Consider the following 20,863-nt stretch of genomic DNA (forward strand, 5'->3'; position numbering starts at 1 on the left):
AACATTCTTGCAGCGTGATGGCATGCAATTATAACATACAAATCTGTTTGCAGAGGAAACCTAGTCACCCGCTAAAATCTGTAGAATTATTTCACAGTTTTAACAAGAAAAAGTATGCAGTTATGTCAGAAAACAGAAAAAAAAATCTTTAAAAATACAAAATCTTAGTGAAGAAACTGTATTAGATATAACGCAGAATGTCAATTCTTCTTTAAAAAGAAAGTATCTCCAAAAAAACGTTTTAGACTTCACACAAGAAATTTGGTAAGAGGCAGTTTTATTTGTTTCAGTCCAGCTTGCTTTTATCATCTGCTTTTAGATAATTATTTTTAAAGTTAATCATCCCCTGTCTCAAATTTAGACTTAAAAGGTGAATAGCACCTTTGTATTTGAGTAGTAAAGATAGCTGGTTTATTTATAGTTATTGAAATCATTACCTTCTTTATTACTACCACAGATATTAGATCAGTAATATATTTTCTGTAACCTATCCACATATACTTCAACATACTGCAGCCTGCTTTGTTGTGGTCTGTGTTTTTTAACTGTAGATCTGATGCCAATGAATGGAATAGAAGCAGGACTCCTTAGAAAGCATCACACTTCTCATCCCTGGAAAGAAGTTATTTTCTTTACTTCATTATTATTTCCCTTGACAGTTGCCTCCAGCCTGTGACAATGATGTATTCTGTAGTCTTGGCTGCTGTTTGGTGGTGTTTCACTGACAGTTAGCACTTTGTTACCATGGGATGACCGCTCAAAAGACTCTGGAGAGTGATATCATTTTCGAAATGCAGTTTTTAATGAACAGATTCATCTCAAATCATCCTGGCAGCAGTCTCTTGAGAATGGGCATGGAAAGGAGTTCCTCTAATACTGAAACTCAGGTTCCCTTTAATGTAGGATTAAGGCATGCTAACCAAGAAACCTACTGACCACTCTTCCTCATCTAGGAAAGGAGAATCTCCAGACTTCCTAAAAGTATTAATAAACACTATACATCCACTATCCATGACCACTAAAGAACTACGTCTGGGTTTCATTTTGACTGTAAATGTGGTGATGCCTGTGAACCAATCAAAAGATTACCGATCTTTCAGAAAGATGAAATCAACTGTCATTCTCCTCGAGCAAAAAAAGCAGGTCTTCATTTTTCCTCAGTCGATGTTTCTTCATTCTCAGAATCCCCCACTTTCAGATGAAAGTGCTTCATCAACAGATTTTGTATGCCTCTCCCCAGCATAAATGCCATAATGCAGCTGGTCATCCTTCACAGTAGCCCAGGACATCTGCTTGGTGGAGAACCTTGCTGCCCACTCTCCTGAACTGTTAACAACAATGACACCCCCTAAGCCTCCAACTCGCATCTTCATGTAGTCTAATGCAGTGTCAGCAGCCATCTCTGGTGACATTCCTGAAACGAACAAGATAACTTCATGGTATCTATTCTAAAATTCCCTTGAAGTTTCACCCCTCCCCATGAAGCCAGCCAAATGTAATTCCTCCTTCCACTAAATTGGCATGAAATTTCCAGTGCAGCAAAGAAACTGTTTATAGGAGGGCTCTGGACAGTTGCTAATAGCTGCGATGGTATGGTGCTGATACAAAGCCAGGATTTAAATAGCTTCAGATTGTAATTCAGTTTCAGTGTTTGACATAGACTAACTCATCAACTCCATGTTCAAGACACATTTCTGATACCATCATTTGAAGGGAAACATGTCAGTTTGCAACCTTTCCATCAAAGTTTGTCACAAGCTAGGTTTAAAGCATTTACAGCTTTAAAAAAAAGCAAACCCTACATTAAAACAATAAAAAATTTCAGTCATCATCTCTGTACCAAGTCCACTGGCTGCAATGGAGTTCAAAGCATGTACTTCACATTGTCATAATTTTTCAAAAGCAGGCATCAGCGTCACTCCTTCCTGAAACCCCTGAAAGAATCGGGCAAGACGAGGGCTCAGTGTACTAGACATCAGAGAAAGGACCAGCAAAGCAACATTATCTTTTCATTATACTTAACTCATATTAACAGGAATATTTTCTAAATAAATCAAAGTTAATGTATACATCATACACACTGGCCTGTAACAGCTGCAGAAAACTACAAGTTTAAGTATATATTCAGGAGTACAGTTGGCTCAGCCTAATTGTTCTATGCTATATACCATGAGTAATGTTATGCAGCTTAGCCTGCACAACAAAAACTGACCTTCATGCCTTCCCTGAAAATTTTGAGTTAAAACCAAACAAAACAGCAGAGTCAGAATTATTCACAGCACTGGTGACTGACAGGATAAAGCTCCTTTCTCTAACGTTACGGGTGACACTGTGACTATTCAAGTCAGTGGCACTGACTTCAAAGGGTCAGTATTTCACTGTTTGATTTTTTCATCAAGACAACAGCTGCACCGTAAGACAGAGATCCCAACAGCTGTTAAGACAGGGAAAAGCAATTCACTCCTGCAATATGAAAGTCAATTTTGCAGCATTGGTCCAAAAGAAGATATTTACTATGTGAATTACTGAATAGCTGAAAAGAATTATGAAGGAGCTTTATAGCTGTTCTTAAATACACAGCTTCAGTTGACTCTTCAAGGACTCAAAAAGTTTTAATAACTTGCAGGTTTGTTTTCAGCACCTTCATGGAAATGGAGAGGGGGGAATAAAAAAAAAGTACTGCTGACGTATTTTTCTGGCAGCTGAGTTATACTTCTGGGCAGGATGTATGAAGGTAGAGCAAGCACAGGCAGGGTGAACAAGTGCAAACCCATTAAACATACACACGTGTGGGTTCTTTTTCTTTCTTCTTTTTCTCTCTTTAAAAAAAAGAAACCCGTACTTTTTAATTTGAGCCTTATTTACCTTTCATACTGATTTATCACAAGCCAGATAACTGCTATCAATGCACAGGTTTTGCAATGCAGTTAACTTCAAGCCAGAGAAGAAACTGATTTACACAGTTTAGACTAAATAGAGCTTAGAAGGCCATTCACAAATCGAATACCTAGGAGCACAATACAGGAGTAAGGTGAGATCATAATGTGTTAGAGCTTTGGGAAATAATCTGTAGGTTGTGTTTTATGCTGAAACTATCACATTAGCCACGAGCTTTACAGAGAAATGTACCCATTATATGCAAACAGCTCTATAAAGCGTAACAAAAATATTCTCAGTTGCTACTTCGTCTCCCTACTCACTGCTTCTCCAATAAAAATGTAAATTGAAAGTTTTCCAACTATTTCCAGTTTGGTTGGTCTCAAAGCAAGTTACACTCTACTGCCCAAAAGCTATTACTTTCTAAAAATAATGGTGATATCTATATTAATGGTTCTTCAACTGCATGCAACACAAGTATGTTGTGTCTGGCTATGTTTACAGGCTGTAATATAATCAAGGGTTTAGATGACAGACTAACTCATGAAGGTAAAGCTCCAAAGGGTCATCCCACAGTCAGATTATATTACAGTCACATAAGACATACTGTGTCAGCTGTTTACCACATACCCACCCAGTTAGTTTAGTGTATTTTCCAAAACAAAATGAAAATTTAAATCATAGTTAAAACATCTTCAAAGAATTTCTGTTGCTATAATCAGAGCTGTTAAAATAAAGACCTTTACAGTTTATGAGAAAGGTGATATCTGATGCTTTCTTATTTCAGCTCTGATTATCCATCTCTAGTTCTCCCCTACTGCTTCCTTAAACATATCTTGCTTTTATTTGTTTTCAGTGTCATTGTTCACAAAATTTTAGTTTTAAATTGGGAAAAAATACTAAGAGAACTTCGGTGAAACAAAGCAGACAATGTCCTTCAGAGTCATTGATCTAAAGCATAATTAAACATCAAGCAGCACAGATATTCCTGTCTATTTAAGACTGTTTTAGATTTATTAATCTTTTAGTACTTTGTTTTGTTTTTAAAGAGAGGTGACCCATCCACATACCCCTGGGAGCAACTCTTCTAGGATGATAGTACGTAAACTGAAATCTGTCATTAGGCAATTTTTCATATCCTTATAAATTCAGCCTACAGGAAGTTTGGAATATACCTTGCTCCATGTGATAGAGGATCAGTCGGGCTAAGACCACTTTCATAATGCTCTCCCCATGTCCTGTGGTTGAAGTGGCACCAGAATGATTATCAGCATAACCTCCACTTCCTTTTCAGAGGGGAAAAAACAAGTCAACATTCTGTAATACAATTTACAAACTCTGCATTGTTTAAAATAGGTACCAAGCATTTCTTCCTTAAGGTCCATCACTTCTGTGCACTTCTGGGAGCAAAGTGTCAGTAACAAACTTCCTCATTTCTGCCTCAATTTAAAAAGTTAAATATATGAAAGAAATCAACAGCTGGATGAAGCCAGTTGCCAAGTTGAGAGAGGCAGATGATTAGCAATCTGCTTGTGGTACAAGAAGCAGAAGCAGGCCAACACTTCATAGGGATAGGCAAAAATATTTACTAGAACAGCAACAGACAGTATATTGAGGATCAGCAAGACAGCGATAGGATGCAGAATACCAGGACATACTATATCACTAACTGAGAAGATAAGAAGGAAGATCTTGTGAGGACATCGGTGATTTGACCAAGTTTGAGGGTAACTCATCCACAAGAGCAAAAGCAGGTAAGAGATTTGAAGAGCCTGGAATCTAGTGAAGCATCACAAAGCACCCCTGAAGAATCTCCTAAGCCCTCACCACAAGCAGTGTTTCTTCTGCTGAACTCCCGCTCCCCCCCCTCCTTCATTTTCTTTCCTTCCCATCCTTGTTTTGCTGGCACATTCCACACCCTGTTCTTCACCAAGCTTCCGCTTGCTCAACACCCATGTTTCTAGCACATCTCTTAAGAAAAAGATTTCCCAGGAGCTGGGGAGGAACATACCACAGCATTATAAACAAGGCACTGGGGGAGGGGCACAGAAGAGCTGTGAAAGTTTCTTCCCTTCTGCACTTTCTTGATCAGATCAGACCCTTCCAACGTACCTGGATTTACACATGGTAAAACCCTGCCACAGTCAGTCTGTCCTTTTAAAAGGACAGCTAGTGTTTCTGTATCCAAACCTGCAAATGTCTAGTAAGAGCAAAAGTTGCAAGCAATACACTTAACAGTGCCCAGTTCCACTTGTCCTTCACAGACCTATGTCCCATACTATAGGAGCCCTGAACATGATCTACATAAGGAAAGGGTATTTGCAGTAAGAAGGCTGCAAAGGATACCAAAATACTAGCAATTTAGGGTGCGAGAAAAAACTTTGTATTAGTTTTATAATAATCCTGTACTGCCAACAGCAGTGCTACGTGAGTTTGGAATATGTTTTACTAATTATTTTCCAAATCCTGGCTGTATGCTATAACCCAGAAGCAATCAAATGACAAGTCTGTCCCATGACAGGAAGAAGTCTGGGGAAAGGATTTCAAGTGTCTCTTTATACTTGGATAAGAGATCTCTTAAAATATTTCCTTTACTCCACACTGCAACTATTAGGTTCTGAGGCAGTCTTATCAGGGCTTTCTAAGAACAGGAATTTACTCGAAGTTGCCAGTCATTTTACAATTCTGGATCACTGGAAGAACAAACAGTAATTACAATTATACCTATTAACTAAAGTATCAGGAAAACAGCATCTTAGTATGGAACAGGCTACATTTTTTGGCTTAGCTATAAGCATGGATGTACAAAACAAGAGCTTTATCAGAATGAACATAAGAAAAATGCAGTTAGCATTCAGGAAAGGACAGAAAAAAGAAATTCTGATCCCCATTTTCCAGACAGAAAAGTGTTACATGATGATAATAATGACAGTACTCCTCTACTCCCAAATCCTTAATTGTAATCTCCATGTTGTGTTAAGAGACTTCATTTCATACATACATATACATTTATGTTTCATTTCACTAATGAGAAGCAGAATGTATAATACTTTCTTTTTTCCTTTAAATGAGATACATCCAATAAATGAGGCAAGATCCCACACCCCATACCTATGCATGCTGTGTCACCAACACGGCCAACCATTTTATTAGAGAGTCCTCCAGTAGATGTTGCACAAGCTACATTGCCTTCACTATCTATAGCAACAGCACCGACTGTTCCAAGGTCTCTGCCAAGAAAAACAGTTCACAAAATCAGGTAGAATTAAAGCAAACCTGCCAAAGCACATATTTTCCAGGTAGCTTTAAAAAAATATTACTGTAAAAAATTACTACTCATCACAAAGCTATTTTTTACCATGCTTCTCATTACAAAAATAACAAGCAACATGTGACAATTCTCCTAGCTTTATATTCAATAGAGTAGAAAATACTTAATTCTTTCTTATCATCCTCTATAACTTGTTTACCTTCATAGTATGGAAACTTCAGGTGGGAGAGAAAGAAACCCACAAAACAAAAGCACACAGGGCAGAAATATTGCTAGCCAGCATAGTTCTGGAGTATTTTTTTTGGCTGTGACACACCTGACACACAAACTTTCCACTAAACAGCAACTCAAAGATGCAGGAATTATCTCCAGTGTCTCAACAGGAGGTTAACCAGAATTATTAATGACAGTGCACATAAATGAGTGAACACAGAAAAGGACAGTAATATTATGCATGCACTGAATCATTTCCTTCCTGTTGTTCCTCCTTTTTCCTCTTCCTTATTCCCCTAAATGTTTGAATGCCACACCAAAAGTTGTTTATGTGCCTTTCAACTAGCATTGTTCACAATGCATCATTAATACATATTTTCTTTGTCCTCTGTAGCTACGCAATCTTGAGGTTTAAATCACTTGGCCAGTGGAGTCTGCTGAAACCACACATCAGCATAAAAATCTTCATGCCCTGAAGAAAATAGAAGTCAACTACTGCTTTATTTCTTCAGCACAGAGAAGTCACATATAACAGGCTGCTTAAAATATACATGTGCATTCATACTCAGAGAAAAAAAAAGAGGCTATTGTAACTTACTGTAACAGCTGCTATATTGAGAAGCAAGGCATTACTGAGTAGCAGCGGTTTGAGTGTCCACGCATTCCAATCCTGGTAATTCGTGCAGGAACATAAAAACAGTATCTGGCTAGGAGAGGTGTACCAAAAAAATCTAAACCCCTCCACACAGGAGAAGAATTTCTAACAAGCCTTTAAGGAACTGCTCAACAGGCAACTGGAACAGGAATACCTTTGTGAGTTCCTTGGGCACTGGTGAGGGTCTCTCTCTAGTCTCCCAAAATCTAAGCTGATAAAGTCAAAGTTTCTGTGTACCATGAAACCCACAGTCAGTTTTTCAGAGAATCAACTTCCTGTTCCCTCCAGCTTATGTAAAATATCATACTGCCAGTCCCTACACTTCATTCACAGCAATTCAAAATTGACTGATGAATCACAGGCCTTACAGACTGCTCTGACATTTATGTGGAGACAGACCTCATCTCAAACTGGTATGATGGTGCAGATGGGCTTCCCACCCATCCATCTGTTACAAGTGATTTGCTGAAAAGAGTATTAGTAAATTCAGTACTCCCTTGCACACTCATGTGGCACCTTTCAACCAACTAAAGTTAGATCTTCCTCAGAAATTAAGAAAGATACATCCAGATGTGCACATTTTCCTAGATACGAATTTACTTTAAGCAACTGTGAGAATACTGGAAGTACACAGATCACATATGCAGCAGCTATCTGTTCTGGCACAAGAACTCAACTGGCAATAAAAGAGAATTGTGTCCAACACACCTTATCTGCAGTGGAGTAAATAGGCAGCTACATTATTTCTTACTGTCCCTTTAAACTTTTTTTATTGCTTCAGTGTCACATATTTTCTCTGTTCATCTTCAGAACAAAGACAAAAACAATATAAAAAACCTGTTGCATAGCTAGTTGACTTAGAAATTTTGCCAAGGCAGGCAAAACTCTCTGAGAAATACTGTATTATAATCATCTCTCTATGGCTGGGACAATAGCAAAAACCTCAACTAGTATCTGTAGTATACCAGAGGATGCTATTAGTAGTAACTATTTTTTTTAATCAAGAATTATTCTTATGTACTGGATATACTGTGATACAGAATGGAGCAGCTGGATTTGTTCACCCACTTTCATCTAAATCATTCACTATACAGTATCCATGAAGTTAGACGTACTTATTCTATCCCCATTCAACTAATGGCATCTGGTATTTTGTCTCTTCGCCCTGCATCAACAGGATAGTGATTACTGTCAGGGTCCTTGTTAATTAATAGTGGCTTGAATTACTCTTGCAGTGTGACTCACAGAGGGCCTAGCAGCCCATCTACTATTTTACGGCTGGGCTCAATTCCTTTTCTGTGGGGTTCTTGGGCAATCTCTGGCAATTTGTGACAAAAGGTATGGTAAGAATCTTTAAAGTGAGAAACTGAAGATATAATGGACCACACATTATTGTCAGCAAATGGTGAACAAGATGCCATATTGTACATGCCATGGAATCGTAAGGTTTTAGCATGAGGCTTCTAACCAGCAGAAGAGAAAGGACTCTCGTGGACACACCAAGCTTTGCTTGGAAAGCTGTGAGCCCCCCAGGTTTCCAACATTGTTAAGACCAGAGGACTGCATGTAAACTATACACCAACCTTCAAATTCCCAGTATGAGCTGGTATTATGTTGCCTCTGACTAATACTACTTCACCTTCTGTCTGTTTGCCTTATGCAAGTTTCTGCATAATCACTGTGGACATAGCAGTCCAAAGAACATTCCACGTATGATATAGGAACAAATGGGCTTGCATAAAAAAGACCTGGTTTTAACTTTGTGAGTTTGTGCTGATGTTTTGGGCAATGGTTGTCAGAAAAAGCACAGTGTGGCTAAGTAGAAAAAGTCTTGACCTCTTCAGAAATACACAAGGCTTCTACAACATATATATCAGAACATGACAATCCTGAAATTGAAGACACCTAACACTGTTATAAGAAAATAAAATTAAAATTAAGCAGTTATAAAGACTGAATGTAGACTCAGATACCATGCCATTCCAACTTATATATTCAGGAGACCAAGTGGCAGTAGGGACTATGCCATCCTCAAAATTCTTCACAGTTAATTATAGTACCACACAGTCCTTGGACAGACCATGGATCAAAAGAAAACTAATACAAGAATAACTGCAACTGAGACCTTACAGTCAAGGAACAACTTCACTTTGTTTACAGACCATATTTACACTTGCCTTGTGAATCTGTTTTTCCTTGTACCAATTCATGGAAAGTAACTTACAGTTGTAGTTTATAGCCTCATTTCATGTACTTTAATTAATGTGCCCACAGAAGAAACTTCCTCCTTTTGCTCTACAAATTCTTCAGCTCTGCTTCTCTCATTACACTACTTCACAGAACAAATAAATATCATGTAATACAGCACTTATGTAATGTAATACAGCGTTAACCTATGCTCAAACGTTAATGTACAAATGAAAGCTCCAACAATGTAGCATTTATGCCTACCTCACAGGCATAGAAAAAAGTGGTTTCCTTCCTTTCTCATCCACCTTGCCTTCCTCTCCATACGAGACTTGCTTATTTTTCAAGCGACTTTCGTTTTGTTGTTATGCAATACCATCCAGTAGCATCTCTTTCTACAGCCACCACTACGCTGAACTTCTTGGTCATTTTTTTCATTCCTATCTACAATAACCAATAGCCACAATCAGCACTGATAAGAAGTTACTGGTCAAAACCTGATGTCACTTAACTAACCAATCCAGTTTAAAGACAAATTTGTTCATCTACTTAACCAAGATCAGCTTTACTATTTTTTTTTTCCATGGACTTTTTTTCCCATGGACTTGTTTTAGAACGTGGAATAGGGATTTTTTAAACTCACAGCTCCACCATGGAAAAGAAGTATACATAGTGATGCCTGCTGCTTGTTAAAGCTGTTCTATGCACTCCTGTAACTGGTGATTTTAACAGCAATAGTAAGTTCTTTGTTCTCCATTACTGCCACAAAACCCGTGCTATGCCAAAGTGACTGACAACTTCTTAAACATCAGCAGTTTGGTTAAGTTTGTTCCAGTCACTTGCACGTGAGCAAATTCATTGGAAGCTTGATTTTATCATTACTTTCACTGAGGGCATACTGTAAAGACTGTATCAAACCACGTAACACTTGAAACTGAAGTATTATCTGAATACAGACCTTCAAGCTTTGGGGTTTTGTTTGTGGTTTTCTGTTTTGGTTTGGGTTTTTGTTTGTTTTTAACTGATAGGATGAATTAAATTACTTGAATTTAAAAAGAAGAAATATTTTACAAAAACCCTACTTCTGAAACTCTTCAGGGTTGGAATCTGGCTCAAGGTTCTTCTTCCATCTCTCCCGGGATCTCTCGGTTATGAGTTTTTCTCCTGGAGTCTCAGGAATACCCATGGCCTCAGCAAACAGGTGTGCACCGTGGTCAGTCAGCAGCATGTGCTTTGTCTACGGAAGGCAGACAAGATTCAGTGACAATTCTTGTTTTGCCTTGTACTGAGCAGTTTTGTGTAATTATTATTTTTAGATTTATTCACACAATTAAAAATCTTGTTTTATTTTTAAACTTTCTAGATTTCTGTGCCAATAACCTCTTCCACTAGCTGAAAAAAATTCAGCTCTCCAAAACACAAACTTTAATCATTACTAGAAAAGAACTACATTTACCTTTTTAATGCTTATTATAATGGGAGAAATTGGTAAATTTGCTCTTTTGCTGATTTGCATGCAACTTTTGTACTGCTTTCAGTCAACCACCAAATCATTACTTAACTGTTTTGTCCAGTTAACTTAGATCTAGAAGGATTTTATCCAGAAGGAAAGAATGGTAAATAAATGCCTGTTCTTCTTGAAGGTATTACACCTCATAAATTAACCAAAAAATTTAACTATCATACACTAAAGTGTTTCTTGACATCAGCTGAACCATTATTTTAAACATTTCCTTCAACTACCTGCTACTCTTATAGTCCCAGATTTTCAATTTTTTTAAAAAACAAAACCAAACCAAACACAACTGTTCTAATGGGTTTGACCAAAAAATGTTTTCTCTCTTGTAAGAACATTGTCAGAAGATCTATTTTGCTCCTTCATTTACCAAAGCACTTAGGCCAGATTTTAAGTCAATAACTAGTTGAATCCATGCTTCAAAGTCTCTATATGTTGGTTAATTGCTATTTTAGAGAAACTTGCCAGATAAATTATTTTGTTAATCCTTTTCCTTTAGTAGGACCTCTAAAATCTGTTTTGTTGGTTTTGTTTTTTTTTTTTAATAAATCCGTGTCCAAAAATAAACATCAACTTCTTGAACCCCTACACAGCTACTAATTGCCTAAGAAGGTTTTGGACGAGTGATGGTCTGACTGAACGTCATGGAGTTATTCCAGACCACAGCACCTGACTTTAAGCAAACTTGTATGTCCATGCAACAGCACAGCACACAGGTACTAACTGAAGTGCAAAAAGCAGAACCACGTGATGCTCGAGGCAGCAGGCCTGCAGAGACTTGCAGGGCATACAAGTGGCAAATATGCAGCTCTCAGCCTGAAGCGAGGACTCCACATGTTGGGTATTTGTGTGTCATGCTGCATTCCACAGAACAGCCTTAGACTTTCAAGATGTTGAGGACCACCAACTTTATTGATTTCTAAAGCCATGACAAGCAATCACTACCATGACCAACCAATAGCACTGCATTGTTTTAAAGGATTCCAGGCAAACTTCTTCCCAAATCACAGGCACTGATCTCTACTTAAGCTTATTACAGCCTCTGCACTAATCCTTTCCAATAGTTACAGACATGGGAAATGTGACTACACTTCAGAAACATTCCTGACATTGTGGCACTGACATCAAATGTTTCTGAAAATTCAAGTATCTTTTTATTGGCAAAGTAAGTCCATAATTCAGAAGAGCACTGCTTTAGGGAACAAGAATACAGGTTACAAGAAAGAAGTTTTATGTATGCATGAAAGAGTGGACAATGGGCTTACATGCCAATTCATGTTACCAGACAACTACCTACTTATAAGAAAGCTGATGGTCTTCAACTTGAAAACCAACTTCTTCATGCAATACCGCCCTCCTCTGCCACTAAACCACCAGAAGTATTTTTTTTCTGGTGGTTGGTGTTTGTTGGTTTGTGCGGTTTTGTTTGGTTGGGTTTTGTTTGTTTTAGGAAATACACTGAACTTCTCCCTTTATTGCAAGACTGTGCCCTCCCCATCACCTGCTTTTAGCAATTGAGACTGTATCATCCTTCAAATTAGTCTAAAGAAAACAAAATCAAGTTTTACTGTCAAAAATTGAAGTTATTTCTTAAAACATTTTCAAAGGCTTTCCTCCCATATGCAGATTCTGATAACATATCCACCTTCCTGACCAGCACAAACAAGAAATACTTGCATACAGAGGAATAAGCTTTTATGGTAAGGTTTTGGGTTGTCAAAATCTAGTTCATGTTAATGGGAAATGGGGAAGAGAAAAATACCCAAATTTCTGCAACTGCCCTGAAATTCAGACCATCACTGTTCTTTACTTAACAATCCTGGCAGTGCACAAAGCACAGCAAAAATTTACACCTTTGCCTTGAGGAAGTCACATGCTCTAGACTAAATTCTCCTTTGTCTAATGGAAAGGGGTGGATGATATAGTAGGAGAAAACATAGACACAGCTCACCTATAGCAATGGAACAGTGCTCTAATATTCACAAGATGCCCATCTATGAAGTGTCTGAGCTGAGGGGGACTGCATGCCCCATTTAAAAAAAAAAAACAAAACCATTTTGCTATCATTCTACTTTTGTTCACTACAAACAGGAATAACTGAATAGGAATTTAACTGTTTTCTCAAGGATTTGCTGAATTACAGATGGAAGGCTTTTATTATGTTAACTAGAGGCTGCCGTGTTCAACGGCATAGTAAATCATGACTGGAAATTATTCTGGTGCCCTCCTTCCTTCTACCCTGTGAATCTGGACAAGTTTGAACCCACTGAAAACATAACAGCACACAGGATAACTGTGTACAACAATCTAGAAGAACTACTCTGACCACCAGATGGAGCCCATATTGTTCTATGATAGTAACAGAAATAAGAGAAAGTTACAAGTAGACAGGGAAGGTATTTTCGGTTTGGTTGGTTGGTTTGGGGAGCTGCACGTTTCAAAATTCTTCAAGACAGCGAGGCATCTCTAAACCACTGGGAAATAAGCACTCTGACAAGCTCAGGACTCCAGTAAAAATCCTACAGTCTTATGACCCATGGATCACAGAGTTTAAAATACTTTTAATTATACACAGTAAAATAAAATACACTTTGAAATGTACTGTGAAATAGCCAGGGTTGGTGCCACAGAATTCCTGTCCAAGATGAACAGAAGAGTCACATCATTTGGTATTCCCATATACAATACCTGATGCAGAAGCAGCAGAAGCTCACCTCAAGATATATCAAGGAATTCCGGCCAACCTCTACATTTAAACTTTGCCATCTACACAGATTCTTTTGTATCTGGGCAAAGTGTAACACACTTTACCACAAAATTTCATAGGTTTATTCCTGAATGATGCTACTTGGCCCTGTATAGTTGGATTTTATTATTTCCTTTCAAATTTATACCAGCTGTGGAGCTACAGGAGATAAACATGTATAGGTCAATCTTTCCCTGAGCTTTCAATTGCATGACAGAACTGTCCTCAGAATGCTATTTTTAATAAATACCTCTCAGAAACCTTTAAAATAAAAGTTCTTTGTGGTCATGACCATAGTTTCCAAACACTACAATCCTTTTTCCCCTTCTTTCCTGCTTTAAAGCACTACACAAAAGTCATCATTGAGATGTATCAATATACAGAAGTTTCTAAGGAAAATGCTTCATACTCAAGTACATATTCAACATACCTTTTCCATGACAAGTCGAGCAAGTTTTATTGGATTTGCTATGCATTTAACTGCAGCTACTGCTCCAGAGTCTAAATTTTTTCCATCCATGATTATGGCATCCATTTCTACTTCACCTTCTTCATTTAGAACAGATCCACAGCCTAAAGACAAAAAGAAAAGAAAAAAGCAAAACAAACAAACAAAAATAAACCAACAAAAAAAAGAAGAACAGGGAGAAAGGGAAAAAGAGACGTCATTAAGAGCTAACCATCAGGTGACTCTATTACTAGATCTCATGAAACAATGTTTCCCAGTTTGTTGTCTGATTTATTGAAAGTATCTTCTGAATGCAAACAAACCAGCAGAAACACTGCTGAGTATAACCACAAAATCCAAACATTAACAGAAGTCTCACAGGGTACAACATCTACTTTAAAACTGAATTTTTATAGGATGAAAACACACTTCAAATCCTATCCAAAATTATATACTAGGTAGGAAATTTAAAACAACAAACAACTGTGAACAGAATTCTTTATACCCCAGATCACTTCAAGTGCACATAAAATTATTTTAACTTTATGGTTCTTCCAAAGGAAGATATAACATAACCCAACAAAATAGTATAGTGTGCAATCCTATCAACAGATTAACATCACATAACATTCCAAGAAACTGCCAAAATTGATGGAGCAGAATAAAAGTGTCCACTTTCTACTGTAACAGAAGCTTGAAATAGCAAGTTCTTCATTACCACATAAAAACAGTAAATGAAGGAATTAAAAAAAAAAAAAAGTAATAAAGTGTTGGGTAGTTATTTTCTTCTGTAATTATCAGTGTTACCACTAACCTAATTAAAAATTAATGATACACAAAATGAGACAATGCAAATAGGTTTGGGTTTAGGTTTTTTAATACTGCCATATTGTTATCATAGGGTAGAAAGACTTTAACATTGTACAGAGCTAAAACACATTTTATTTCTGTTAAACCACCACTAAACAAACATTTTGTTAAACCAAAAGGTCAGAAAACACTGTTAATAATTGTTGACACAAGACTTCAATACCAATGTACCAGACCTGAAGGTATGAATCATAGAATAGTTAGGGCTGGAAAGGACCTTAAGATCATCTACTTTCAACCCCCCTGCCATGGGCAGAAACACCTCACACTAAACCATGCCACCCAAGTCTCTCTCCAACCTGGCCTTGAACACTGCCAGGGATGGAGCATTCAGAGTTTCCTTAGGCAACCCATTCCAGTGCCTCATCATCCTCACAGTAAAAGAACTTCTTCCTTATATCCAATCTAAACTTCCCCTGTTTAAGTTTTAATCTGTTACCCCTTGTCCTATCATTACAGTCCCTAATGAAGAGTCCCTCCCCAGCATCCCTATAGGCCCCCTTCAGATACTGGAAGGCTGCTATGAGGTCTCCACGCAGCCTTCTCTTCTCCAGGCTGAACAGCCCCAATTTTCTCAGCTTATCTCCATAGGGGAGGTGATCCAGTCCCCTGATCATCCTCATGGCCCTCCTCTGGACTTGTTCCAACAGTTCCATGTCCTTCTTATGTTGAAGACACCAGAACTGTACACAATACTCCAGGTGAGGTCTCACGAGAGCAGAGTAGAGGGGCAGGATCACCTCCTTTGACCTGCTGGTCACGCTCCTTTTGATGCAGCCCAGGATACGGTTGGCTTTCTGGGCTGCGAGCACACATTGAAGCTGGCTCATGTTCATTTTTTCATCGACCAACACCCCCAAGTCCTTCTCCGCAGGGCTGCTCTTAATCTCTTCTCTGCCCAACCTGTAGCTGTGCCTGGTGTAGGACCTTGAACATGTCATGGTTAAACTTCATGAGGTTGGCATCAGCCCACCTCACAAGCTTGTTGAGGTCCCTCTGGATGGCATTCCTTCCCTCCAGCGTATCAACCGAACCACACAGCTTGGTGTCATCGGCAAACTTGCTGAGGGCACACTCAATCCCACTGTCCGTGTCACCAAAGATGTTGAACAAGACCGGTCCCAACACCGATCCCTGAGAGACACCACTAGTTACTGGTCTCCAGCTGGACACTGAGCCATTGACTACAACCCTTTGTGTGCAGCCATCCAGTTCTTTACCCACTGAGTGGTCCATCTATCAAATTGATGAAATTGAATCCCCTCCTACAGGAGGCAACAAAACTCTGTAATCTCCAAAACTCCCCCTGCCACATACAGACACTCACCCAAAAGCTATTTTTTTGCCCCTCTCTGACTGCATAAACTATACCAAAGCTCAAACCTGCATCATTCAGAACCTGTTAGTTTCTAGACAACACTAACCTGTAAAGAGCTTGCAGGAGCCTTGTGCCACCTGTGCTAACATTCTTACAGCTTGTCCTTTATGATGGTGTAAGGAATAAGTCTTGTTTCTTTAAAATCTGATATACTCTTTTAGCTTTCTTTGACAAGGTAGGTTCTCAAGCTCATTATCACAAAATCTGCATTAGAAATAGGGTACCCCCTTCTCAAATATCAGTGACCAGAACCATGGTTCCGGAGTAAGCTCTACCTGCCCCTTTTACCGCTGCATTAATAGTATCCTATACTGGACACCTCTCATGGTGTTTTAGGATTCCCTAAAATTTCCTGAGCAGAAAACAGTTGTAGACAGCCTCCTTTTACAGTCAGTGAAGAGAGACAGGTGCCCTCGAAGAACAATTCATCCCACTTGTCTTAGAGAGCTATATAGCCACCCTTTCTCATTCCACTGGCCACTGTGAAAGTCTGTACACCATTGCAAAGATAGACACTAAGCTTCAGGTTATCTGAGGGAGGATGAATCCTTCCTTTTGTGGTTATAAACTGCCTTTTCACCTGCCTTCCAGCACCATGGGTAGGGAATACATGCCTCTGAGGCTATGGTATCCAATGACAGCAGCACTGGGTGGGGGAAGTCTGTAAAGACTAAGGAGGAAATAGTGTGCAAGGATCACTATAATGACAGTTCTTTTACCTGGAGTATTCACACTAAGATAGTTACTACTGCTGGTCAGAGTTCACATGAAGGAAATATAAACAAGGCCATTTCCTCATCACAAACAGAACTTCATTATGCTGCACAAGTCACTTCAATTGTAGTTTCAGAGAACAATATAGCTTCTAAGCCCTGCTACCAAGCCTACTTCAAGATGCATCTACACAGCATGGCTGAACCCTATCATCCAAAAAGGACACAACTTGATTGTTATGCCCATTCTCCCCAGTATTTATCATTGTCTTAGCAATGTCTATGCTTTCCTAGAAAATATTACAGTAAAACTGATTTATCTTTTACAAAGATAAATATCACACAGTGAGTTTTAAGCAGCCATTTCAATCAGGGCCCTCTTCACATAGCTTTCAGCTCATTTTTGCCCACTATTGAGAGCAGCTGTATCTGATGAGTGTTAACGCAATTAGATGAATCTGTGATTACCAGTCCACTTGTCATTTAGATTAGCATAGTCAAACCTGAAAAAGGGCTTAAGGCTCAAAGTCCAGTTAAGTAAAAGTTAATAGTACATGCCACACCTCTAAGGCTGCTTCGTGATTTCAGCCTGAATCCTCTAAAATCAAGATGTTCAACCCAAGTCAGTAAAAAAAACACTGAAAGCTTTGTGTAAAGTAAAAACTCTCCCTGGCTCTCAATTACAAGGTGAGAAGAAACAACAGAATCTCTGCAAACTAAGCTTGCCCGTAACTAATAGCTCTGTTATCCAAAACACTCAACACTGACAGGTCTTTCCTCCCATGTTCATTCCTGACATACCTTGGTGACAGTACAGAAATATTTTCACCAAAATTCATCAAAATAATAAATTTGAGGTCACAGGAAGAAAAATATTCAACAACTGACATTAACATTAATCATTAGGAAATGCAATTATAAACCCTTACCATCTAAATTCATGACTCATATACCATTACTGCATTACTTCTGTAATATTATTTACAAAATCACTAACTGGAAGCATTAATTAAGAGAAAACCACCTAAAATCCCTTCAGTATTCCTCTGGCAATAGGCAAAGGTCAAGCATCAAGGCTTAAGCAGTGCTGCAAGCTATATTCAAGTGCCTTAAACATGAACATTCACTAAACGTATACTCCATTAAGGAGTACACACAAACTGAATACACAGCACAGTAATGGACGATTTACAGAAAAGTAATATTGCACCACAACAAAATGGCAGGTATAAACCACTGAAAAATGAAAAAAGAGTAACTCCTCTGCCTACGTGTATTCACAAAAAACTACAGTCAAACCATGCTACTTTATAGCATTATACAGAAAAATCAACTATTTTGTGACCCAGTATTTACTCCACCACAATATGCATAATTTCAAGAAAATGCATGCCAACATGTTCAAAAGCATCAGGATAAAACACATGAAATACACAATGATTCCAAACCCAATTAATTGTTGAAAAATTACCTGCATTAAAATGAGGATCATCTTCCATTGATCGTACTGCCTCCTCAACTGCATCTAAGGCACTGCCTCCCTGTTTCAGGATACCATAACCTCGCAGCGCAGCTCTGACAACACCATCACGACTTCCCTGTTCTCGTTCTTTAAAGATCCGGCCAGCTCCACCATGAACCACAATGACAGGATTCATCCTGCTAAATTCCTCAGAAGGCTTTCAGTTGTGTACACAGGTTAAACGTAATTAACCTGGTTTGGAAAGAAGCATCATTAGTATACCCTCCCTTCTATGCGGAAAGAGGCCTTGAAGAGGAGGCAGGTTGGTTAATAGATACAGTCAAGTTGACTACAAGCATTTCACCTTTCAGGAAGCTGAGTACTCACACAAAGTTGCTCCCAGTTAAAAGTCTGGACTAGAGGTGATCCCAGGTAACTTGATACAACTCTGAGGTCAGCCCAGCTTTGGGCAGGTGACTGGTCACAGCTGCCTCTGAAGGCCCCTTCCAGCCTAAATTATTCCACCATCTTTATCATGAATCCTGTCTGGTGGTATTACTAGTTACAGAGAAACAAGCATTTCAGTCACCTTTGCTCCTGCTAACTGCTCTTCATGTTAGATAGGTAGCACCGTTCTCTGTATGCAGCAATATAACCAGTGATGAAGAAAAGCGTCTGACCTGACCCGAGTTAACAGCTTAACCAGCTCTACAGCCTGCATTTCAAACCTCTGACCTCTTGTAAAACTTTGTACTTCACAGAGAAAAACAAGGCGTTCAAACCTGGCAGTGAAGTCTGTTGTTACTGCTTATGGCTTCTTATGAGATAAATCAAACAAGTGTTGCTACTTATCTTCGGTGACAGCAATCAGAGTTTTGCCTCGACAAAAAGGCAAAGAAGCAGCAGCCCCACCTCACACCAAAACCTAGGGCACCTCACTGAGGAAACTCCACTGGAAAGCACTTTCTCAGGGTCAGCTGGTTTTGGACACCGTAAGCACATAATCCAGCAGCCTTTCCCTCATCCTACATGCCCACCCCTAGACAGAAGCCCACGGGGACCCCGCACAACTAACTGCCGGTTCTTCGCAGCCCCGCTGCACCCAGAGTGGCACCAACTTTCGGGACCACACGCCATGATGGCAGCGGGGATGCACAGATCCAGACCCAGCCCTTGCTGTCTGGACGTTTCAGACGGGACGGGGAGGGGCAGAAACGTTTCGATTATTCACCGAGGATCCCGCAGCGAGGCCTTTCAAAGTTTTATTTCAACCGGCACCTACACTCTTCCCTCTGTGATAACCAGCGGTGCACCCACTCCGCACTGCCTCTCCACCTCCCGCGATCCAGCACTGCCGCCCATTGCAGCGGCGCCTCAGCTCGGGGCGGGCCGGACCCGCTGCCCGCCCACTGCTCTTGATGCCCCCGCGCTCGCCCAGCCTCACCAGCAGCCGCCGAGAGCGGCAGCTCGGAGTCCAGCTGCAGAGCTCCGTCCCCGGTCGTACTCCCGGGCAGGTGCCAGCGGCAGCACGGGGCAGGCTCAGCCGCAGGGGACGTGTCTCTTTTCCGCGGCCGGTCTATTCTGAACAACCACCCTCAATAGACATGGCGTCCTCCACTCGCGCTTAGGGATGCCCACAGCTAAGATGGCGGCCCGGCGCGCGCTTTTTTCCCCCTTCACGGCGGTAGAGGGCTGGGCGCGGGTGTCTCAGCGCGGCGGTAGCGGCCCGGCCCTGGGCTGCCTGGCAGTGTGTGCCGCGGCATCGTGCGCTTCTCGGCTTCGTTCCCCCTCAGCCGCAGGCAGAAGGGGAGTGAGTTCTCTGGTACAGCGCTCCCAAGAAAGGGCCAGCACGGTACTGTTGCAGGCGGGCTGTGGTAGGCGATAGGTAGCTGCTATGTGTCACTGCTCATCGCTCAGCACTGCTTGATTCCCCTAGCGTTAAATTGGAAAAATGGCACCTCTCCCCCCATATCGAAGCCAAATAGCGTCTGCCATACGCCCGCCATTCGCCTCCCCTCTGACCAGGTCGGGTTATTCCTATTACTCCAGAGCTCGGGCCGCTGTAAATTGATAGGGCTGTAGGCCCCGGCTGCCATTGGGACCCTTGGAAGACGACCCAATCCCAGTCTGCTGTTGGGTTGGCGCAGGCTGGGTGAGGGTTGGCTGTGTGTGGGCATGCTGATCCCAAATAGACAGTGAAGACAAGAAATAACCTTGCTGTTTATTATTAATATTGTTCTAATTGTAGGCTGCTAGTGGAACAAACAGTTGTTTGCTATAAAAAGAGTTAACTAAAAAAATGTTCTCTCTGAAAAGGAAAAATTTTTGTAAAATAGAGTTCATTTTATAAAAATAATTCCAAGGTTCCTTCCTTTTGTAGCAGGAAATACAAACACAAATGTCTCAAAAGTTATACAGAGTCTACCCAGCATGCAGCTGTCCTTCTGCCTTGGCCATTGTGAGAGTGGTAAGACACAGGCACAGGTTGCCCAGAGAAGCTGTGGCTGCCCCATCCCTGGCAGTGTTC

General features: G+C 40.1%; 1 protein-coding gene across 1 annotated transcript; it reads right to left on the minus strand.

Moving 5' to 3' along the window:
* Positions 1-260: 260 nt before the first annotated feature.
* On the minus strand, positions 261-19,140 carry ASRGL1 (asparaginase and isoaspartyl peptidase 1). The gene is made up of 7 exons (XM_062608161.1): positions 19,119-19,140; positions 18,346-18,588; positions 13,896-14,038; positions 10,286-10,440; positions 5,989-6,107; positions 4,053-4,163; positions 261-1,414 (listed from the first exon to the last, which is right to left on the minus strand). Exons 2-7 carry the CDS (start codon positions 18,530-18,532, stop codon positions 1,179-1,181), a joined length of 951 nt encoding a protein of 316 aa, XP_062464145.1. The 5' UTR covers positions 18,533-18,588; positions 19,119-19,140; the 3' UTR covers positions 261-1,178.
* Positions 19,141-20,863: the final 1,723 nt, after the last annotated feature.

Source organism: Pezoporus occidentalis, unplaced genomic scaffold (genome assembly GCF_034315485.1).
Source record: "Pezoporus occidentalis ecotype Australia unplaced genomic scaffold, CSIRO_AGI_Poc_V1 ctg13, whole genome shotgun sequence".
Lineage (NCBI taxonomy): Eukaryota > Metazoa > Chordata > Aves > Psittaciformes > Psittacidae > Pezoporus > Pezoporus occidentalis.